This window comes from Podarcis vaucheri (genome assembly GCF_965113315.1).
Source record: "Podarcis vaucheri genome assembly, chromosome: 9".
NCBI lineage: Eukaryota > Metazoa > Chordata > Lepidosauria > Squamata > Lacertidae > Podarcis > Podarcis vaucheri.
In genome coordinates, this window is record NC_138767.1 from 77,387,572 (window position 1) to 77,409,431 (window position 21,860).

Genomic DNA, 21,860 nt, shown 5'->3' on the forward strand with positions numbered 1-21,860 from the left:
GACCCTTGCTTTATCAGCGCTGCCTTCATGGAGTCTTTCCTAGCCCTACCTGGATCGTTGGGTTTCAACCTGGGACATTTGCAGATGTGTGTTGTGTAGCACTCAGCTCTGGCCAGCCATAAAACATTCAGTTCCAAGACATAAAATATACTCGTGCACAGGTGCACAACACAGTTTGCAAGGAAGGGCGATGCTTCTGGAGTCTGGGTTTTTTCATCACGTGTTAAGATTTTGCGGGAGGCAAGGCTGTGGTGCAGAGTAAAGGGAGTGTGAGGATTGTTACGGGGGTTGATGTGCATGACCTGCCTTGTAATTTAGAAGTGGGAATACTTCAGCCACACAGGTTCTCTGTGATGGTTCCTGACCCATTTCCTCTCCCTCAACCCCCATCTCCTCCAACTTGGCATCTCTCATGGTTGCTGTTGTAAAGGAAACTTGGAGTGTACAGGTGGAGGAACACTGCTCTGTGCATGGAGACCAGAGCTGGTCTGAGGAGTTAGGACCTTCCTAATCTCCTCCTGTCTCCTGTTATGTCATGTCCTTTCTGGTTGCCCTCCTTGGTTGAAATTTAGAGGGTCAGCCCTCTTGGGGGCAGAGGCACTGTTACAATGATGGTGGTAATAACGGGGTCTAGATGGACCCAGCGGTCCAACAATTCAAGGCGAGTGCTTCCTCCCACCCCATAGGATGTGTTGGGGGGCATAGAAGCCTCTGTGGCTCAGGCTGGGGGCAAAGAAGGTGGAGCCTCAGCCTCCTCTGACGCCTGCCTGCCTTCCAGGCTGAAAGGGATGAGGTGGAGGCCCGTGACCCAGCTTTTGTGGACCAGAGCCCTGGCAAGGATGAGACCTTCACCACTGAGGGAGCAGCTTCATGGCACAGTAAGGCCGTGGGGAATATGCCTGCTAGTAGATGTAGAATGTAGAAGGACGCGGGTGGCGCTGTGGGTTAAACCACAGAGCCTAGGACTTGCCGATCAGAAGGTCAGCAGTTCAATCCCCCGGCAACAGGGTGAGCTCCCGTTGCTCGGTCCCTGCTCCTGCCAACCTAGCAGTTCCAAAGCACCTCAAAGTGCAAGTAGATAAATAGGTACTGCTCCAGCGGGAAGGTAAACAGTGTTTCCGTGTGCTGCTCTGGTTCGCCAGAAGCGGCTTAGTCATGCTGGCCACATGACCCGGAAGCTGTATGCCGGCTCCCTCAGCCAATGAAGCGACCCCAGAGTCAGCCATGACTGGACCTAATGGTCAGGGGGTCACTTTACCTTTAGATGTAGAATGTACGTCTGAAGTAGGGCTGGGTGCACCAGTCCACACCAGCCCCTTGTGGTGCTGGCGGATGTTTGGCCCCCTGGGAGAACAGGACCTGGGCCCCTTTCCCTCATCAGTCTCCCCTCCATGCATGTTGGGCTGGCAAGGTGGAAGAATTAGGCCTCTACCTGCCCACCCCTTACCATTCTGGGGGCTGCCGTGCTGTGTCCGCCTTAGCAGCACCCAGTGCCTGTGACCATCCTCTGCCGCATCCCGTTTTCCTCAGTCCTGCAGCGAATAAGTGTTTTGGTGAATACACTGGGCAGGGGGTCTTCACAGACGTACATTAAGGGGTCTCTGGAGATGGTGGCTAGCCTTTGCAGTGAGGAACCAGGTCAACCGTAGGTGTCCTTTAACCTTTTGGTATTGGCTAAAGTGGTTCTTCCTTCTCACCCATCTCCCCACACTGTGGCTCCCAACCTGCTCTCTGCTTACGCCCTGAATGAGAAGCTTGTTTATGAACTGGAAGCAAAAAGAGGCAAAGCACTTCATTTCATCTTCTTTTATTTCACAAGCCTTCAATTCAAAAAAAAATGAACCACAACTAGTAGATCTGATACATTATAATAAGTAAAAATGAACGTGATTTATAAAGGAGAAAAAACTTTGTACAAAAACATTAAAAATCCAACAGCAAATTGAATTCTTTAGAAGTACCAAATATTTCATGCAAAAGGTGAGCGCTACTGGCCAGTTGTAGAAATCCCCTGAACAAAATGGCAACAGCGTCACTATGTGGAAATTATGGCTCTTTCTAAAAGCAAAGACACAGACTTGGAATGTACTAAGTGGGTCAGAGCCACTAGGCCCTCCTCTACTGAGGTTTCTTGGGATTTAATAAATTAAAAAATAACATTAAAAGAAAGACTCCTGTCCTATTCTGCATATTTTAAAAATGACCAGTCTTTCTTCTTACCTTGGCATCGTGGTAATTATTGGCAAAGTGTTCTTTCTAAAGTGGACTCACTCACAAACTGCAGCTTGCATCAATAACTTAGTAACATGCATCAACTACTCTAGCACGGCTAACGGGTGGAGGGTGCAAACGAACTATCAGGTCATTACGAGACAAAGCTAAAAGCATCCATCACTAATGGAGAAATGGAAGCACCATGCTTTAAAAGGTGGCAAAGGTATGAAAGCACAATTGTGAGGCAATTTATTCCAAGCAAACACGCTACACAATGATGACTTCTTTCTATTCACTTTTCTTGGGGAGGAGGAGAGATTCCCTGTCACACACACACACACGCACACACAAGTACCGAATAAAAGTGTGGGATCAACAACACAGACATAGAAAGGAAATAATAATTGTTCCTATGAGCCTTTATTCTTGGTTTCTGTTTCCATCTGAGTTCATCCAAGACTAGTAATATTGGAGCGACCACCAGGAGGTGCAACAATGCGATGCCCAGTGCGACGTGGGTTGTTATCATCTACCTGAGCACCTGTGCAACAGCAATCCAGAAACAAGGTGAGAGTTAATAGCTTCTCCAGCCTTTCATTTACTCAGAAATCAATGGCACAAGTAATTGCAAATGCTTCATATGAGCTAAACATCTTGCCCTTTTATACTGAAAATGAGGCCTGACCCACACAAATACTGATTTTACAAAGTACACCCCTGTGACATAATATTTAGGATATGGCACTCTGAAGCGACAGTGCTCAAACTTTCATCGGACACTGAATCCTAAGTCTGCTGTGACTTTTCATCAAGGCTAATGGGTATTTGCCGACTGCACTAGTAGAAACATGGGTCCATCTACAGAAAACCAATGTGCATTCCTCTGTGCAGTTGTCTTTGAGCTACACCTGCACAAAAGACTTCTGGGAGTGGGCATCCTTTATCCAGACCTGAGCATGCAGGTGTAGCGCTGAAAATGAAGAGACATGTACAGCACATCACAAGGCCGCAGTTCCCTCTGGGCTTCCCCTTATACTAAAAATCTCCTCCTTCTGCCAGTAAGTCATCAATGCTAGTCCTTACTAAATTACATATGGATGGATTTGTACAACGCAATTCTCTGCAGTGGACCCTGTTTTCCAAAAAAAGGTTGCTGATACTGATAGTTTGTCACACCTGATAAGCTAAAGTTAGATTGATGGAGGTTCCTGATTGGTGGAGGCTGGTTTTTGGCAGGAGACGATTTAGTGGAAGGTGCAGGAGTTGCATATTTTGGTGTTGCTGGAACTTCATAGACTGGCCCATCGTACATTCCTCGGGAGACACCTTGCAATTCTGTTACCTGTGTATTACAAACAGAAATGCAATTACGGTACATTTCAGTGGCCTGGCATTTGACCCACCCGTCTCACACATACGATCAATGCAAAAATGTATGCAACAGAGCAAGGTTGATGAGTCCCACTTCCTCCATCATCACTTCCATCTTCTGTTCCCAAAGTGGGGAGATTTGCACATCATAAGATTTAGTATTTTCTAAGCACCTAAAAGTGAAGTGCCATGCAATCTAAGAAAGGGTTGCCAGCCTGATTGGGCCAGAAGGCCCCTTTGGCATTTTGAAAAGGTGCAGTGGGCATTAGTCACAAAATGGCTGCCACATCTCAAAAAGCCACATCTCAAAAAGGACCACAAAGTGGTGAAAGCCTGCCCCTCTCCCCTGTTGGCACTGTGATTGGTCACAGAGAGAAGCTCCTTCCATCTTCTGCTAAGAATGGAAGACAAAGTGGGCACTGACAATAATGCCAGTCAGAATTGTCATTGCTCCCTCATTGGAAGCCAGTTACTGTGGAGGAAGTCTATACATTAATTGGGAATCTGAAGAGCGGAAAGGCTCTGGGGAAAGACTTTATCCCAGTGGAATTGATTACATCAAAACAGCACTGGTGGGATCCGCTTCTGGCAGAACTTTTTACGGTAGTAAATAACTCGGGCAAAGTACCATATAACTGGAAACATGCTATAGTAGTTCCAATCTTTAAGAGAGGCCACCCAAACGTACCCTCCAATTATAGGCCAATTAGCCTGCTTTCAATAATTGGGAAGCTGTATGCCCGATTCCTCAGTAGCAAACTGACAATTTTTCTAAATGAACATAATATATTATCTGAAGCCCAGGCAGCCTTTTGTGAGAACCATTCAACATCAAACCACTGTCTAATGCTGTCCTTCCTAGCCGAGAAGTACACCAGGCCTCTACAGGGTAAACTCTTCGTGGCCTTCATGGATCTGAAATCAGCGTTCGATTTCATCCCCAGATCCCAGCTATGGTCCAAATTAAATCTGATTTTGCAGGACAAACGACTCCTCTTTCTTATAAAAGCACTGTACAATGGAACCAAACTGCAGGTCCGATGCGGTCGGCAGGGACTGTTATCGAACAGTATCGGGATGACTAGGTGGGTGAGACAGGGATACATTTTGGCCCCCACACAGTTTTGCCTATTCTTAAATGACCTAGAAGAGAGCTTAATGGACCCAGATGGACACCTTCCAAAAATAGGAATGAGAAGGACCCCCTTGTTGTTATATGTGGATGATGTGGCCATCATCTCCAGACTGGGTTTGAAATATCTGCTGAGGAAGTTTTCTGGAAATGGTTTATCCATTAATTATGAAAAATCTAAAATTTTAGTCTTCGAAAGAAGCTTCTCCCGGTCTAAATGGGTGCTGGATGGCCATAACCTTGAACAGATAAAATACTTCAGTTATCTAGGGCTCACATTCCATCATACAGGATCTTGGAAGCACCACTGGCAAACCTCCCTTCAAAAGGCGGAGATCACAAAGCAAGCCATACTCAGATTCTTCTTCACAAAGGGCAGCAAATATGTTCCAGCAGCCTTAAGAGTTTTCAACGCAAAATCCGTTTCCCAACTCCTGTACGCTGCAAATGTCTGGCATAATGGGGACCTGCCTAAGTTAGATGGCTTTCAGGCAAAATTTCTACGATCTCTGCTGCAGGTACCCAACTGTGTCCCCAACTCCGTACTTCTGTTAGAAGCTGGTGAATGCCCAATTTCAACTAAAGCGTGGTGGTCTGCCCTAAAACATTGGCTCAGAATTTCAGTGATTGATCTAGGGAAGGGTGTGTACCAGCACCTGACCAATGAGGAGTTTGTCAGCAAATGGCAGAAAACCATGGCTAGAAAAGCCACTTCTATTGGTCTGTGTCCCCCCCCCCAAACTTTATTACCTGGGTTATGAAGGCGCCCTAAAGACGTTAAAGCAAAGATTATGGGATAATACACACAGTGACTTGTGATCTCGATCACACGCAGTCTGTAGCAGTAGGAGTACAATATGGGCATGTCTTTAAGTTAACACCTTACAGTGGTGCCCTGCAAGACGAAATTAATTCGTTCCGCAATTTTTGTCGTCTAGCGAATTTTTCGTCTTGCGAAGCACGAAATCCCATAGGAATGCATTGAAAATCAATTAATGCGTTCCTATGGTCAAAAAAAGTCCAAACAAAGCCAAATTTGGTACAACAACAGTTTATTAACTGCTCTTTAAAGTCACACATACTGTAAAGAGCAGTTCAAAAATTTAAGGGAAAATAAATTAACTTTATAAACAAAACATGTCTTTGTTTTTAGTCAAAGAAAAAAAGTCGCGAGACGTTTTCGTCTTGCGAAGCAAGCCCATAGGGGAAATTCGTCTTGCGAGGCAAATCGCGAACGGAAAAAACTTTCGTCTAGCGAGTTTTTTGTATTGCGAGGCATTCGTCTTGCGGGGCACCACTGTACATTAAAAACCTGACAGCACCAAATTATCAAAGGTTATTCACCAAAGCCAGACTAAACGTCTTTCCTTCTGCAGTGTTGGATGGCAAGTTGAGAGGAGTTCCCTACCAGGACAGACTTTGCTCGTGTGCTCAAGACATCAATTCTATAAAACATAATTTGCTGCATTGTGTGAAATATGAGCAAGCCAGGACTGAACTGATATTACCCTTGCTGGTACCTTTCCCAGGAAAATCAGAGGCTCACTATGTCAGGTTCCTATTGGAAGACTGGACAAACGCTAGAACATTAGCAGTGGCAAAGTTTTTATCGGTGTTTGCAAGAAACAATGATCCCTATCTTTAAGTCTGAACAAAATGCTTGTTTAACCTGGAGGTAGGCTGTCTGAATTGTGCAATGCTTTGTAACAATTCGTTGGGTCTCTGGACCGTAATAAAGATTGATTGATAATGCCAGGCACTGGGTATGCCAACCTGAAATTCCCCGAGGGCCCACAAATGATCAATGGATCATTTTCAATATTTCTCCCATCCCTGTAAAATGACAAAGCTTCAGCCAGCATTCTCATTTTTTTATTTAACTTTTATTCACATGTATAATGGGACGCGGGTAGCTTTGTGGGTTAAACCACAGAGCCTAGGGCTTGCTGATCAGAAGGTTGGCGGTTCGAATCCCCGTGACGGGGTGAGCTCCCATTGCTCGGTCCCTGCTCCTGCCAACCTAGCAGTTCCAAAGCACGTCAAAGTGCAAGTAGATAAATAGGTACTGCTTCAGCAGGAAGGTAAACAGCGTTTCCGTGTGCTGCTCTGGTTCGCCAGAAGCGGCTTAGTCATGCTGGCCATGTGACCTGGAAGCTCGGCCAATAAAGCGAGATGAGGGCCACAACCCCAGAGTCGGCCATGACTGGACCTAATGGTCAGGGGTCCCTTTACCTCTAAGAAAAAGCAGGACATTCCAGGATCATATCAGAAAGCTTCTGTAAATCCAGGACTGTCCCTGGAAAAAAAGGGCACTTAGAGGGTCTCTAACGGTCAGGGGTCCCTTTACCTTTACAATGGCAAAACTCGTGTCTCAAAATGGATTGGAACTGGGCAGTGGATCTCTGGAATGATACAGCCACTGCATATTTCCTCAGGCACATTGCTCTCTCTGAATTACAGAACTGGAGAGATGGAAGAGACTCCAAGGGTCATCTAGTCCAGTTCCCTGTAATGCAGGAATCCTGCCCACAGCCATCCCTGGGCAGGCTCAAACAGCCAGATGAAATGACCCATTGTTCTACAAAAATATATACATTCAAGCATCTGTACATTATAACATGTTATAGAAATGATTAGCAACAAGAAGTTTGGATATCTATACAAACCTACCTTATTCCTAATTTTGATGCGTTGATAAAGATATTCAGGGAAGGGCTTCCGGGGAATGAAGCGGCCCATTCCTTTACTTACATGGAGATTTCCATCTTCAAACACAATCTTCCCTTGGCTAATGACTATGAGGGGAGCACCGTGACATTCCATGCCTTCAAATATATTATATTCAACAGCCTGCAATGGGGAGACCAGAACATGCAGTTAATTCTCATTTATTGATAGGCATGAATGATTTATATTACATTAAATTGTAGAAGGCGTTAAACATGATAGTTAATTTTCTTTAATAGTCAGGGAGTCAAAACCATTAAAACGTCACGGTGTGGTGGCACAAAGTGGCAGCAATGATGGCAGGTTTCGGCAAAGTCTCACTGGAAATTGGCACAGAAGCTGGTGCCGCTTTTCTGCCAGTGGGGTGCTGCCTTGGGGGCTTCTCTCATCCAAGGTGGGTGCTTCACCCTGCCTCACAGGGGGGCCGGCCCTGCTGCCTGTGTATCTTTGATGGTAGCAGCACTGGCATCCATTCTCTAGACAGAATTGGGTGACGCACACATGCAGTAAGGAGCAATTGGGCACATATTGTGCTGCCGTGGTTGAGGGTATTTTTTGACAGCCTGCAGCAATAGTGCCTTAAGTAGTTCTCAAAAAAATTGAAGAGCTTTTCCTCTTACCGACTTATGGCTTTTGGCTGTGATGGTCTTCGCCTTCTCTGGGTCCCAGATCACAATGTCAGCATCCGAACCCACAGCGATTCTACCCTTTCGCGGATAGAGGTTAAAGATTTTGGCTGCATTGGTACTAGTAATGGCAACAAACTGATTTTCATCCATTTTACCTGAAGACTAAGATAAATTTTCCATGAGTAACGTATCTTAAGAATAGTGGTATAAGTGTACATACAACAGAGATTAGAGGTGGTGGTCAACAAAATTTTACTCAGAGTACATCTAAGTCACTGGAAACAAATGGACAAGATCTGCCATTAAATCATCAGTATTCTTTCCTGCAGCAAATTAAGAGCCACCAGGAATATGTATGCGGATGTAGACAGGTATTAGATTTAGTGGCTCTTCCTGGAATTAGTTCTGGATTTATTTATTTTTTAAAAAAGGTAAGTGAGTTAAAAAAAATAATTCTTAACATACCAGCAGATAGCAAATGAAGCTAGCAGTTGAGACTTGGAATTCAGAGGGGCAAAATGCCTGACAGGTGGAAGAAGCCTGTTGATTTGCTTAGTAATAGTGGCTGTTGTGGGTAAAATGACTGTTTGGCCCGTTAGAATAAAGGATGATGAACCTGGTGGGTTGACTGGGCTATTTGTCCTTCCCCAACCTGCTGCCCTCTACTAAATCTGGAGCCATAAGCTCCAGCTAGCCTAGCCAGTGGCCAAGGATGATGTGAGTTGTAGCTCAATACAACCGGACCACACCAGGTTAGTGAAGGCTGACCGAAGATGTTAAGCTCTGAAGGAGGTTTCCACCAGAACAAGGAGTGGAGCAAGTAGAGATTTTAAGGGAAGGTAAAGGCAAAGGACCCCTGGACAGTTAGGTCCAGTCAAAGGCGACTATGGGGTGTGGTGCTCATCTCACTTCAGGCCAAGGGAGCTGGTGTTTGTCCACAGACAGCTTTTCAGGTTATGTGGCCAGCAGGACAAAACCACTTCTGGCACAACGGGACACCGTGACAGAAGACAGAGCACACAGAAATGCCGTTTACCTTCCTGCCGCAGCAGTACCTATTTATCTACTTGCACTGGTGTGCTTTCAAACTGCAGGAGCTGGGAGGGAGCAGCAGGCGTTCACCCCGTTGCAGGGATTTGAACCGCCAACCTTCTGATCGGCAAGTCCAAGAGACTCAGTGGTTTAGACCACAGCGCCACCCGCGTCTCTTTTAAGCAGAGATGAAGCGTGGGGGAGGGGCGAGATGATGGTGCTGATGGATACAAGAGAGATTGCTGGGAGGAGACGGAGGAAGCATCACTTACGATCTCGGGACTATGTGAGTATTCAGCTTCCAGAAGCTGCCACAATATTCATGGGGCATACAAGTAGTACTTGGGAATAGGGGCAATGAGATAGGCTTGGTTTCAAAGGGGAAAAAAGAACAATGTGCCTCAGTGAGCAAGAGAATAGGCTAACCAAGCTGCAGAGGCAAGGGGAGAAAACCACTGAGAGCTTGACACTGCCCCCAGCACCTCGTTTCGGGCAGGTCTCACCACATGCATGAACTTGGTGCAAAGGACCCACAGATGACTTCAACAACTGGGGTCCAAGTACCTTTGGGATTGCCTGAGTCCCTATGCTCCACCACTATCGTTCAGATCAGGGTGGTCCAATATGTGGCCCACGAGGCCTTTTGTGGTGGCTCCAGGCAGGGCCTAGCAAGTGCTATCCCAGCTTTGGAAAGGAGGTGGGATGGCTCTAGGACCCTGCCAGAGCCCTTATGCCCCATTCCCAAAGCCAGCCAAATGTTTACTGGGCTTTGGGAAGGCTCGGTGCCCAGTGTGGGGGAACTGGTTACGCTGCCCTAAATCCAGTGCTGCCGCCCCCTTATACTTCTGCAAACCTTGGGTTTATCCCAAGCCTGCTGATTCTGTGTGTGTGTGTGTGTGTGTGTCTAGTTGTTTTGGCAATGCAAGTGACAGCACCGACAGAACTGATTTGGGAGTAGAAGAAATAATGATAATATCAGCATTTTAACTGAGCCCAGAAGCAGACTGGTAACTAGCAGTGCCGTTTGACCCATAGGCGCTAGGGGTGCGGGGCACCCAGGTGCCAGGCTCTCAGGGGTGCCAGGCCGAGAGTCCGGGGCCCGAGAGTTGAGTCCGGAAAAGGGTCTGGAGTGCCGCGGCAGGCTCTTCTGCTGTGGACAGCTCTAAGCCACGAGTTTAGGGGTGACTGAGCCAGCAAGGCGCTGAGGCGGCCGGCTGGCTGGCTCCACCCTCCTGCATGCCTGGGACTGGGCAACCTGGGGGGGGGGTCCGCCGGGTGGATCTTTGTACCCCGGCACCGCATATGCTTAAGACAGCCCTGGTAACTAGTGCCACTGATGTGTGGTGGCGCAAAGCTTCTGTCTCCCATAAACATTTTGGCAGCCACACTTTGTCCAAAAACAAAGTTTCCTGGTCGCCTTTAAATGCAGTTCCAGCATCCTAGTAGAGCATTACAGCAGCCCAGGCTGGTGGAGTTGTGTGCCCTGAGGCCCCGGTGTGTGAGTGCAAATAAAAGGCCCTGGGTGTTGGCCCACTGACCTCAGCCCCCTCTAGCTAAGAGTTAGATTTGGAAATCTCTGAGCAGTACAAGGCAGGACCTGGTGTGGAGCAGCGGTTGCCTTTGCTTACCACACACTTATCCCAGACCACGGTCATTCTTTCTTCAATTCCATTTACTCCTTCTGGAATCAGAGTGAAGTTGTCCTTTCCAACCGCTTTCTGGGCTGTGCTATAGGTACAGTGGGCGCTTCCAGTCACTTGCAGGTCACCACTGAAGGAACACAGAGAGGAGACAGAAATATTTTTAAAGCCTGGAGGCAAGGATGTGGGTTGCTTACCATTTGTGTTTTTAGCTATTGGTGCCACACATTCATTCAGGAATGTACAGTGGTGCCCCACAAGACGAATGCCTCGCAAGACGGAAAACTCGCTAGATGAAAGAGTTTTCCGTTTTGGAGGTGCTTCGCAAAACGAGTTTCCTATGGGCTTGCTTCGCAAGACGACAATGTCTTGCGAGTTCCTGCTGGTTTTTTTTCCTTTCCCCCCTTTTTCTAAGCCGCTAAGCCGCTTATCAGCTGATCCGATCAGCAGATAAGCAGCTAAAAGCCACTAATAGCGCTAATCCGCTAATCCTTCAATGGGCTTGCTTCGCAAGACGAAAAAACCGCTAGACGAAGAGAATCACAGAACGGATTCTTTTCGTCTTGCAAGGCACCACTGTATATGGTTAACTACTGCTTTTCAATTCTGTTAACCTCTCATGTCTCTGCTTCCACATTCACATCAATACTATTTTCCAAAGTATTGTTCTTTGAGTATCTTTCCTAGTGTTTTTCAGGTCTCTGTAACAGCAGCAGTAAGGCAAACCAAAGTGAAACTGAACAGCAATTTTGTTTATAGATTGTTTTTTTAAAAGCTCACTCTATACAATCATCCCACTAAGGACCTAGTTAGATGTTCCATGGGAGGCCTGTGAACCATCTGATGACGGACTGATTGATTGATTTGTACTGAAAAGCAGTCACAGAAGACTGCCAGTTTGAGTGGATGGGGATGAGGCTATTTCATCCTTTTCCTTCCTGTCACTTAAAACCATCCTTTCCGAGCCAATTTTCTTGTCAAAGGGGAAGAGGGTAAGCTGCCTGGGGTAATTCTCAACAGGGAAAGGTCAGGAAGGGAAAGGGCTAAGCAGACTCCTCCCCCTGTGGTGGGGATGTCACATGTCTCCTGCATAATGTCTAATTTCACTCTGAGCTAAATACAGTATTTGCTATTCCCTTACAAACAAGAACAAATCTGACAATAATCAAACCACATCAAAATACTTGTCTGTTATTACATATTACTTCTGCACTTTAGCTCACATCCAAGCGGCTCAAGGAATCCCTTGGCTGAATTGGTGGTTTACAAGCAGTTGCAGTTTAATACCATGCTAAAAGTGAGGTCAAATGATCAGGAGTTGTAGGATCCAGACTCAGGGGTGGTGAGGTCACAAATGCTGCAGCCTTGGCCCAATTTTTGCTCCAATAATGTGTCCCGTCTGTCCCCAGGCTGGCAGTGATTGGTTCCCCGAAAACAAGAGCACCTTGGGGAACGGAAACACACAACTGATTATACCATCCTTTTAATTTATTTTTTAAATTTATATACCGAAGATCACAGGGTGGTTCAAAACATAAAAATACAAAATGAGAACACAAATTACAAAATAGACAAAAGCAAACTAATCACCCCACCTCCCACAAACACATTTAAAAGGACATAGTATGTTAATCAACCAAAGGCCTGATTAAAGAGAAAAGCTTTTGCCCGGTGCCTAAAGATATGGAAGGAGGGCACCAGGCAAGGCTCCCTGGGGAGAGCATTCCCCAAACAGGGAGCCACCACAGAGAAGGCATGTTCTCATGTTGCCACCCTCCAGATCTCTCGTGGAGGAGGCACACGAAGGAAGGCCTTAGATGATGATTGCAGGGTCTGAACTGGTTCACATGGGAAGAGACAGTCCTTGAGGTATTGCAGGTGTGAGCCATTTAAGATTTTATGGGTCAAAACCAGCACTTTGAATTGAGCCCAGAAACTAATCGGCAGCCAGTGCATTCAGGCCAGAATCGGTGTAATATGCTTAAACGTTCATGCCCTGGTGAGCAACCTGGACACCAAATTCTGAACCAGCTGAAGTTTCCAAACCATCCTCAGGTAGCCCTATGTATAACGTGTTGCAGCAATCTTACCTAGAGATCACCAGAGCATAGATGACAGAAGTTAGGTTTTCCGGTCTAAGGAAACCAGGTCGGGGAACCAGGTTGGGGAACAGCGGTATGACGACGCTGCACCTCCCTGCTGTCCCCCGAGCTTGTGGGGCTGGCCAATGTCTGCCCGGCGCAGGGGGCACTCTGCTTCAGGGTGCCTCTCGTGCCGGGCAGCAGGCTGCTATCCACAGCGTGGGGAGCCCTGCGGGACCTCCGCGGGCTCCCCAGGCTTGCTGATAGCTTCCTGGAGCCTGGAGAGCAAGAGGGGTCGGTGCGCACTCCAAGCTTCAGCGAAAGCCTGTATTCGCCCCATAGAGTAGTCTCTAAGGTAACCTGGCAGACAGGAAGAAACAACACCCCCCCCTCCTGTGTGTGGTGAGGAGCCCCCTGTTGCAACAGCTTTAATAACGATCAGGCTTACTAGCTGCTTTGCTTCTCAATATCCTCTGGTTGGTCTCTGTGTTTTTTCTCCTACCGGTAGAGAACCTACAAAAAGATTCTCTATGGGCTGAGGATACCCCATAAGGGAAAAGGAGCAGTTTTTTTCTCATAACAGTATGAAAGGCTGCATTCTGTACCTTTCTTTCTAGCCAGTGAAATGATGTCAGCTGCACTCTTGCTCATGACCTTGGTGATATACAACGGACAGTTGATGCGACTAGCTATGGTGATGGCTCGGAAAACAGCTTCTGCTTCAAGCTTAAATAAGGAAAGAAATTCAGTCAAAGTAACTTCATCATTACCTTGCAATTTTTTCACACAGGTATTTCCCAGATTCCAGCCACTTTCCTCTTCTGCTTTATGAACAGTTCCTCATCCCTCAACCCCCTTCCTCTTTTAACTGACTTGCAAAAATATAACCTTTCCTGCTACTTCACGCTTTGCTTTTTCTCCAAGCAGAATTAATTTGAAGCTATACACAAATTTCAGAATACTGTTTACAGAAAAAAAGATTTCTCACCCCTGATCTAAATGGCATGAATGGCTCAAGGTGTTACCTGAAAAAACTCCTACGACTTCAAAAACATTAAAAACTGAATGTAATCAGCTTGCCACCTTGCAAGCAACTGCTATACTGAAGTGTTCATCAGCAGAGCGACCCCTTTAATATTCTCATAGAAGTCAATGGAACATTTGCAGGTGATCAGCTTCAAGGCCACAGCTTAAAATTTTGTTATTAAGGTGTTCTGTACAGTGGTACCTCGCAAGACGAATGCCTCGGAAGACGAAAAACTCGCAAGACGAAAGAGTTTTTCATTTTTTGAGTTGCTTCGCAAGACAAATTTCCCTATGGGCTTGCTTTGCAAGACGAAAACGTCTTGCAAGTTTGTTTCCTTTTTCTTAAAACCGCTTGAAGAGGTGCAGTTGCGACTTGACCGTGCTTCGCAAGACGAAAAATTCGCAAGACGAAAAAACTCGCAGAACAAATTAATTTCGTCTTGCGAGGCACCACTGTATTGAGGTATTATTATCACAGAATCACAAAGTGATGTGAAGTGCTTATGGATTTCTCTTGGTTTGGTTAGTTCTGCTAGAAAAAAATTGTAGAAACTTTAACGCATGGCTCCTGCAGCCCTTAGACTGAACTTGAACACAGCTCTCACCTCCTCTGGCCTGCTCAAGGCGTGGCCCTCTGGTCCAGTGATGCCCATCTCCAGCATACGCTTTTGTTCCTGAGGAGGTAATAGACAAAAGTTGATGGCCAACAGGTTACAAATACCGGTATATCAATTGATATGTATCAAAAGTCTCTCGTATACACTGTATTCAGTCATGTCTGTTGGTTAAGGAACGATATTTATTGTTAGCATTTAAATATTATCCAATCAACTGTGTATTCTGCGTAGTTTACAGATTTCGGATATTCCAATCTGCTTTTACTGCATAATGTTCCTGATTTATAATTTTAACTGCTACTGTTTTAACTATGTATTATGCTAGGTGCCTGTTTTATTTTTAAATTGTTTTAAACTACAGGCATGTCTGGAGGATGTGGACCATTTGGATCCCTTCCAATCAGGATTCATTCTCCACCACGGGACAGAAACCACCCTGGTTGACTGGTCAATGATCAGGTTAGGGACAGAGGTGAAAGTTGTTTCCTGGTTCTGCTGGATCTCTCAGCTGCTTTTGATACCATCAACCATGGTATCCTTCTGTACCATCTAGGAAGGCTGGGAGTGGGGGGCACTGTTATGCAATGGTTCCACTCCTTCCTGGGTCATGTCCAGGAAGTCGCGTGGGGAGATGAGTGCTCAGACCCTTCAACACTCACTTGTGGGGTACCTCATGACTCCACCCTCTCTCATGCTTTTTAACATCCATATGAAAGTGCTGGGAAAGGTCATCAGGTGGTTTGGGCTGGATGTTCACCAATAGGCAGATGACACCAGCTCTACCTCTCATTTAAATCAGAAACAGTGAATGTGATGAACCTGGTCCTATGTGTCTGGAGGTGGCTGGAGGATGGACAGCAATCAATGGATTCAGGTTGAATCCTGACAAGACAGAGCTACTGCTTCTGGGGGGGGCAGTCAGGTGTGAAGGACTTCCTGGTCTTGAATGAGGTAACTCTGCCCCTAAAGGACCAGGTGTGCAGCCTTGGGGTTATTTTGGACTCACAGCTGTCCATGGAAGCACAGCTTAATTCTGTGTCCAGGGTGGCTGTCTACCAGCTCCATCTGGTATGAAGGCTGAGACCCTTCCTGCCTGCACACTGTCTCACAGAGTGGGACATGCAACAGTTATTTCCTGCTTGCAACTACTGCAATGCGCTCTATGTGGGGCTACCTTTGAAGGTGACTCAGAAACTACAGCTAATCCGGAATGCGGCAGCTAGACTGGTGACTTGGAGGGCCACTGAGACCATATAACACCTGTCCTAAAGGATCTATGTTGGCTCCCAGAACATTTCTGAGCACAACTCAAAGTGTTGGTACTGACCTTTCAAGCCCTAAATGGCCTCAGCCCTGTATATATGAAGGAGCATCTCCACTCCCATCGTTCAGCCCAGAAACTGAGGTCCAGCTCTGAGGGCCTTCTAGTGGTTCCCTCACTGTGAGAAGCAAAGTTACAAGGAACCAGGCAGAAGGCCTTCTCAGTAGTTGTCCCTGTCCTGTGGAATAGCCTCCCATCACATGTCAAAAGGCAGCCCTGTACAGGGAAGTTTTTAATGTTTAATATTTTATTGTGTTTTTTATATTTTGTTGGAAGCTGCCCATAGTGGATGGCAACCCCGTCATTTGGGCAGCATGTTGTTGTTGTTGTTGTTGTTGTTGTTGTTTGCTTTTAGCTGGAACTGTTTCTGGCCATGAATAGCACCACAAAAACTCAAAAATTAAATGAAATAAATTAAATTTATGGCAAACTCAGAGGCCCATTCGCTTATTCCACAACTAAAATGCACTGATAATTATTACAGCTTCTATATGCTAACTGCCTGACAGAATTTTGAAAATGTCCACCTATTCCAAGCCCTCCCTTCTTGACTGTTTCATCACTTAAGAACTACCTGGTTCTAAGCATGGACATCTAAGGCCAGGTGGCACTTGAATTGGTACCAATATGTCACATAGGTCTTTCTGGGACAGTTATGCAATAAAGAACCTCTCTTTGATACTAGCATCATCATCATCATTGGCATCCAGTACTGAACTTTGGGCCAAATAATAATGTCTACATGTTTTGGGTACCTTTCTGCAATCACAGCATGGCTTAAACACAGCCCAGTGTAAGCAGTCCAATCCAGAGAAAGGCTAGCATTCATTAAGTCCTGGTGAAGCACACAATTAAGCACATCTGTCCAATTGATATCAGTAGATTTTTCTATGTTCAGGATTACATCTTATTTTAATTTTTCATGGCGCCAAGTAGGGCTCATTTTCAATCACTCCCAGTCACAACCATGACATTCAGCACTCATTACATTTTGCGAGGGCTTGATGACCATTGCTACTGCCACACTGCAGTACTAATCTACAACCAAATGGGTGGATAAGACATCTGTGCCCAACAAATCTACCTATCAAGGGTATCAGACAGTTCAAAGAATAAATGTAGAAGAAAAGTTTTTCTCACCTGAGCTATCAAATCTCCATTTTCAGCATGGACCATGATTACAGCTCCAAGACTTTTCAGAAAAGTAAAGGCTTCATAGAGCTATATACAGTACCAAGGGAGGGGGGAACAGTTAGCAATGACAGATTATTGTATATCCCAATTCTTTTATCCCCTTCTTTAAAACACACATGCATACAGACATTTCCTTTCATTTTAGGGTAGCACAACAGCCAAAAAAGGGTAAAACTTTATTTCACTCTGTTTCTTCATCTCGTCCCTTCTCATCAGCAAAGGAAAACACAGTGCTTGACACCAATGGGGAATTGGTTCCCTCTCCCTGTCTGCTGAAATCCTAAGAATTAACCCCACCCAGATATGCTTTGGAGTAACACATTTAGCATCACATTTACGTTGCCTCTAATTCCACCACCTTCCAGATAATGTATTTTTTGCTCTATAAGACGTACCAGACCATAAGACGCACCTAGTTTTTGGAGGAGGAAAACAAGAAAAAAATATTCTGAATCTCAAAAGCCAGAACAACAAGAGGGATTGCTGCACAGCAATCCCTCTTGCTGTTCTGGCTTCTGGGATAGCTGCGCAGCCTGCATTCGCTCCATAAGACGCACACACATTTTCCCTTACTTTTTAGGAGGGAAAAAGTGAGTCTTATACAGCAAAAAATATGGTAAGTTTGACAGGAACCTGAACATTAAAAAAAATAAAAATCTGTAGATGCTTTCTTGTTTATGATTTCATGAAGAGCTCACAGTTTAACTCAGATTCCCACAATTAGAAGGCAATAACTTCCACAAAGTTTTTGCAGCAAATTATAAAAGCGATAAAGTCCCATCAAGATTAGAATGGATTAAAAAAATGGCTGAATACGTGGAATTAGATAGCATGTCAGAAGAGATAAGTTTTAAAAATATACTTGAAAAATAATAATAGTAGTTTAAGGTCATACGCAGCGTTCGAATAATTTCAGTAGCAGTGTTAAAAATGTGGTAAAACCAATGAATGGATTAAGGGAAATTGAAATTGAACAAAACTCATTATGCAATGGCAGCAAACAATTAATACAGAATCTATAATAAGGAATAGACGGGAAGTCTGGCGCATAGAAAAAAGACCACTTATTTTATGTTTTGAAGGTTATTAGTTGATGTATTAATTCTCTTTTTTTCTTTGGTGGCGATGGAATTTATTTTCTTTTTCTGTATGGTGTGTCAATGTGAACGGTAACAATAAAATTTAAAAAGAAGAAGAAGAAGGCAAGAACTTCTAAAACGATTCCAAAGCATTTTTTCTTGGAGAAAAAGAAGGAACAAAAACCAAGCCAACTCTTGATTAGATGCTAAATGCATGTATTAAATGTGCATAGTTCTTGTTCTCTAAAGAGCAGTAGAACTGGGAGCACAGCACACAGGGAGGGGGGCAGGCTATTGTCCTGCTAAGCCTCCCCCCCCCCAGCCCTTTCCAGAAGCTGCTATAAGTCTTGGGAGGATAATCCCCTCGCAAGACTAGCAGCAGCTTCCAGGAAGGGGTAAATTGTGGGTGTGTGGAAAGGATTAATCCCACTTCCCCAAATTCTGTAGTCCCAGTCCTGCCCAGAGGCCTCACAGCTACACGTTAAATAACAAAAATAGTGCACATTAAACATTTACAAGCATTTGTAAATGTTTAATATTCTAAAGCAAGTTCTGGATATGCTCCAAGCATGTGAAGATACTCCTTAAAAACATTGAGGCCATACCAGTCACTGTGCTGGAAATGACATGTTTCAAAACTCCAAATTTGTGTTCGCAATAGATTCTGCCATAATGTTATGTTTTAACTGTAATATGCACAAAACATTCATCACAATTTCAATTAAAAACTAAGTGTTAGCCCACCTGAAACTCATGACTCCAAAGATATAACAACAGAGTTCAGTAACTTTCATTTCAGAGGAAGGAGAGGGGCATGACTGCTCACATTTCAACACACACCCATCCCAAACTTAAGCTTAATTCAAAAGCATGGATCTCAATTAGAAGAGTTCCTGGGAATCAGAGATCTCATATGAAAATGCACAGATTACCTGGCTGTCAGTCATTTGGTAGAGATCTTTGTAGACCATGTAGACTTGAAAAGAATTAACACCTATTTACAGGGGGAAAAGTATTCAGAATAAAGCGAATGTGCATTTTTTAGCATTCTGAAACAGTTACCTTCATAAATATTCATATTAGTACTGTTTATGTTAAAACAGTTTTAATTTATTTTTTATTACTTGTTTAAAATCTTTCTCTGTTACCTCCCATATCATCTCAAAGTTGTATACAATATTTAAAAATATATCACACATTAAAATACAGAAAGATAATGCAAATGAAAATATAAGGCAGTGTTAAAAATATGATACATTCAGGTCAAGCACCAGTGAATGCTGGGAGCACAGCTGTTTTTTTGGTTTTTTTAAAGGCAGGGAAGGTGGATGCATTGTGCAGATGCCGCCACAGAAAATACGATGACAGATGCACAAATGGCTACTTCTATTTTAAGCTTAATAGTCCAACTAGTTCACTTTCTGCTTGCAAAGTCAAGTTAATGATCAGATCCTGTTAAGAGTGCAAGCTTCTGGCAGAAAATAAAAATGCTAGTTACGTGCAGCTGTCTTTTAAGAAAGTGTTGTCTCCGCTCTTATTTCACAGTTCTTTTTCCTGATTCACAAAGTGTTCAGTGGCTTAGCCTAGGCATAGACCACCACTAGACCACAAGCTACATTAATTATTAGTATTATTAGTATTAACCCAGCCACCCTGGGCAGCTTCCAACAAAGATTAAAAATACATTAAAATGTCACACATTAAAAGCTTCCCTAAACAAGACAGCATTCAGATGTCTTCTAAATGTCAGGTAGTTGTTTATCTCTTTGACATCTGGTGGGAGGGCGTTCCACAGGGCGGGCACCACCACTGAGAAAGCTCTCTGCCTGGTTCCCTGGAACCTCACTTCTTGCAGTGAGGGGACCACCAGAAGGCCCTTGGCGCTGGACCTCAGTGTCCAGGCAGAACGATGGGGGTGGAGATGCTCCTTCAGGTATACTGGGCCGAGGCTGTTTAGGGCTTTCAAGGTCAACACCAACACTTTGAATTGTGCTCGGAAACGTACTGGGAGACAATGTTGGTCTTTCAGAACCGGTGTTATATGGTCTCAGCGGCCGCCCCCAGTCACCAGTCTAGCTGCCGCATTCTGGATTAGTTGTAGTTTCTGGGTCACCTTCAAAGGTAGCCCCACGTAGAGAGCATTGCAGTAGTCCAAGCAGGAGAATAACTAGAGCATGCACCACTCTGGTGAGACAGTCTGTGGGCAGGTAGGGTCTCATCCTGCGTACCAGAGGGAGCTTCCCTGGACACAGAATTAACCTGTGCCTCCATGGACAGCTGTGAGTCCAAAATGACTCTCAGGCTGCGCACCTGGTCCTTCAGGGGCACAGTTACCCCATTCAGGACCAGAGAGTCCCCCATACCTGCCCACCCCCTGTCCCCCAAAAACAGTACTTCTGTCTTGACAGGATTCAACCTCAATCCATTAACCATCATCCATCTTCCAACCACCTCCAGGCACTCACACAGGACCTTCACCGCCTTCACTGGTTCCAATTTAAAAGAGAGGTAGAGCTGGGTATCATCAGCATATTGATAACATAGGACTGCCAGGAGTCCTATTTTGGCCCACGAGTCCTTTCCTCCCTGCAGGGGCGAAGGAAGGGGAACAGGCACCTGGTGCGGGGGAGCAGGGCAAACCGCCTGGTGGCGCATGCATGTGCACTGTACGTATGGCACATGTGCAGCACTGCTACATAGGGCGCATGCGCGCACCCCGTACGTAAGGTGGATGCGCAGCAACTTTCATAGCGCTGTCGCGCATGCGCCACTGGGCAATTTGCCGCCGCCACTTGAGCGTGGGTGGCAGCAGAGGGTGCAGACACAAGCAAAGGATCCTCCTCACGCAGCTGTGGTGGAGTGATGGCACCGTTGTGCCTGGGGGCAGCGGGGCAAGCCCCCCATGGGATGCCCTCTTGTCACACCCCTCAGAGATGGCACCTGGGGTGGACCCCCCCTTCCTCCGCCACTACCTCCCTCCCCTGCCCACTTGACCCTCGCCTGATGGCAGAAGGTATCAGGTGCATGTCAGGTAAAGCTGTAACTACAAAGAAACAATCCCAGCCCTTGGAACGCACGCCCATGTGTTCCTTTGCAAGTGTGGCTTGTGCTCAGCACTGCTCATATTTGGCTACACCAGCAGGTTAGCAATATTAAAAGAAAGGAACCTACGGAATGTTCCTTTTTTATTATTGTTGCAGAAAATTATTCATATATGCTAACACTGGAAGAGCTGTCAGACACCAGACTTAAGAGGATGGTATACTGAGTTACGGAGAGAAGCAGTGTTAAGTGAATGAGCTTGGGCTATTTGTAAACAAGCTATTTGTAAAAATACCACGTTTGAGAATGAATGGAATTTTTAAATAAGTTTTTGGAATGCAAAAACAGGATAGCTGGTCATACAAGAGACAGAGAGCACAGAGAGGTGTATCCAAGGGTACTAAAGGAGCTTGAGGATGTGATCTTCGAGAATTATTGGAGAACAGATGAGGTCCCTGAGCACTGGAAGAGGACAATTGTTGTCCTCATCTCCAAAAAGGTCTTCCTGTCCTCCTGCAGTCTGGTCAAACTCATGCTGGGTAGCTTCGAGAACACTGTCCAACCAACTTTGTAACCAGAGGTTCAACTGAACAGAATCTGAATCACATGCACCACAAGGCCTATGCAGCCTCAGCTTAAGATGGCTCCCTGGCCTGGCTTTGCACTGCAAAGTTTGCAGCAGCACGTGCAACAAAATGGCGTCCAGCATTCAAAAACCCCCTCGGCTTGCATTAACTAGCCACACACAAGGCATG

The 21,860-nt window shown here is 45.4% G+C and overlaps 2 protein-coding genes across 3 annotated transcripts in view; both read right to left on the reverse strand.

Moving 5' to 3' along the window:
* Positions 1–21,860, reverse strand: part of JAKMIP1 (janus kinase and microtubule interacting protein 1) — a 327,688-nt gene that overhangs the window by 196,159 nt on the left and 109,669 nt on the right. The window lies entirely within an intron of this gene.
* The window catches only part of CRMP1 (collapsin response mediator protein 1), a 36,008-nt gene continuing 15,939 nt past the window's right edge, over positions 1,792–21,860 (reverse strand). For both annotated transcript variants that reach the window (XM_082238536.1, XM_082238537.1), the window contains exons 5-14: positions 18,996–19,057; positions 16,931–17,011; positions 14,458–14,526; positions 13,432–13,552; positions 12,033–12,189; positions 10,734–10,875; positions 8,065–8,235; positions 7,388–7,567; positions 3,391–3,556; positions 1,792–2,755 (exon numbers count right to left, since the gene is read on the reverse strand). In XM_082238536.1, coding sequence (XP_082094662.1) covers positions 2,664–2,755; positions 3,391–3,556; positions 7,388–7,567; positions 8,065–8,235; positions 10,734–10,875; positions 12,033–12,189; positions 13,432–13,552; positions 14,458–14,526; positions 16,931–17,011; positions 18,996–19,057 — 1,241 coding nt within the window. In that variant the 3' untranslated portion in view covers positions 1,792–2,663. The remainder of the gene's footprint in view (positions 2,756–3,390; positions 3,557–7,387; positions 7,568–8,064; positions 8,236–10,733; positions 10,876–12,032; positions 12,190–13,431; positions 13,553–14,457; positions 14,527–16,930; positions 17,012–18,995; positions 19,058–21,860) is intronic.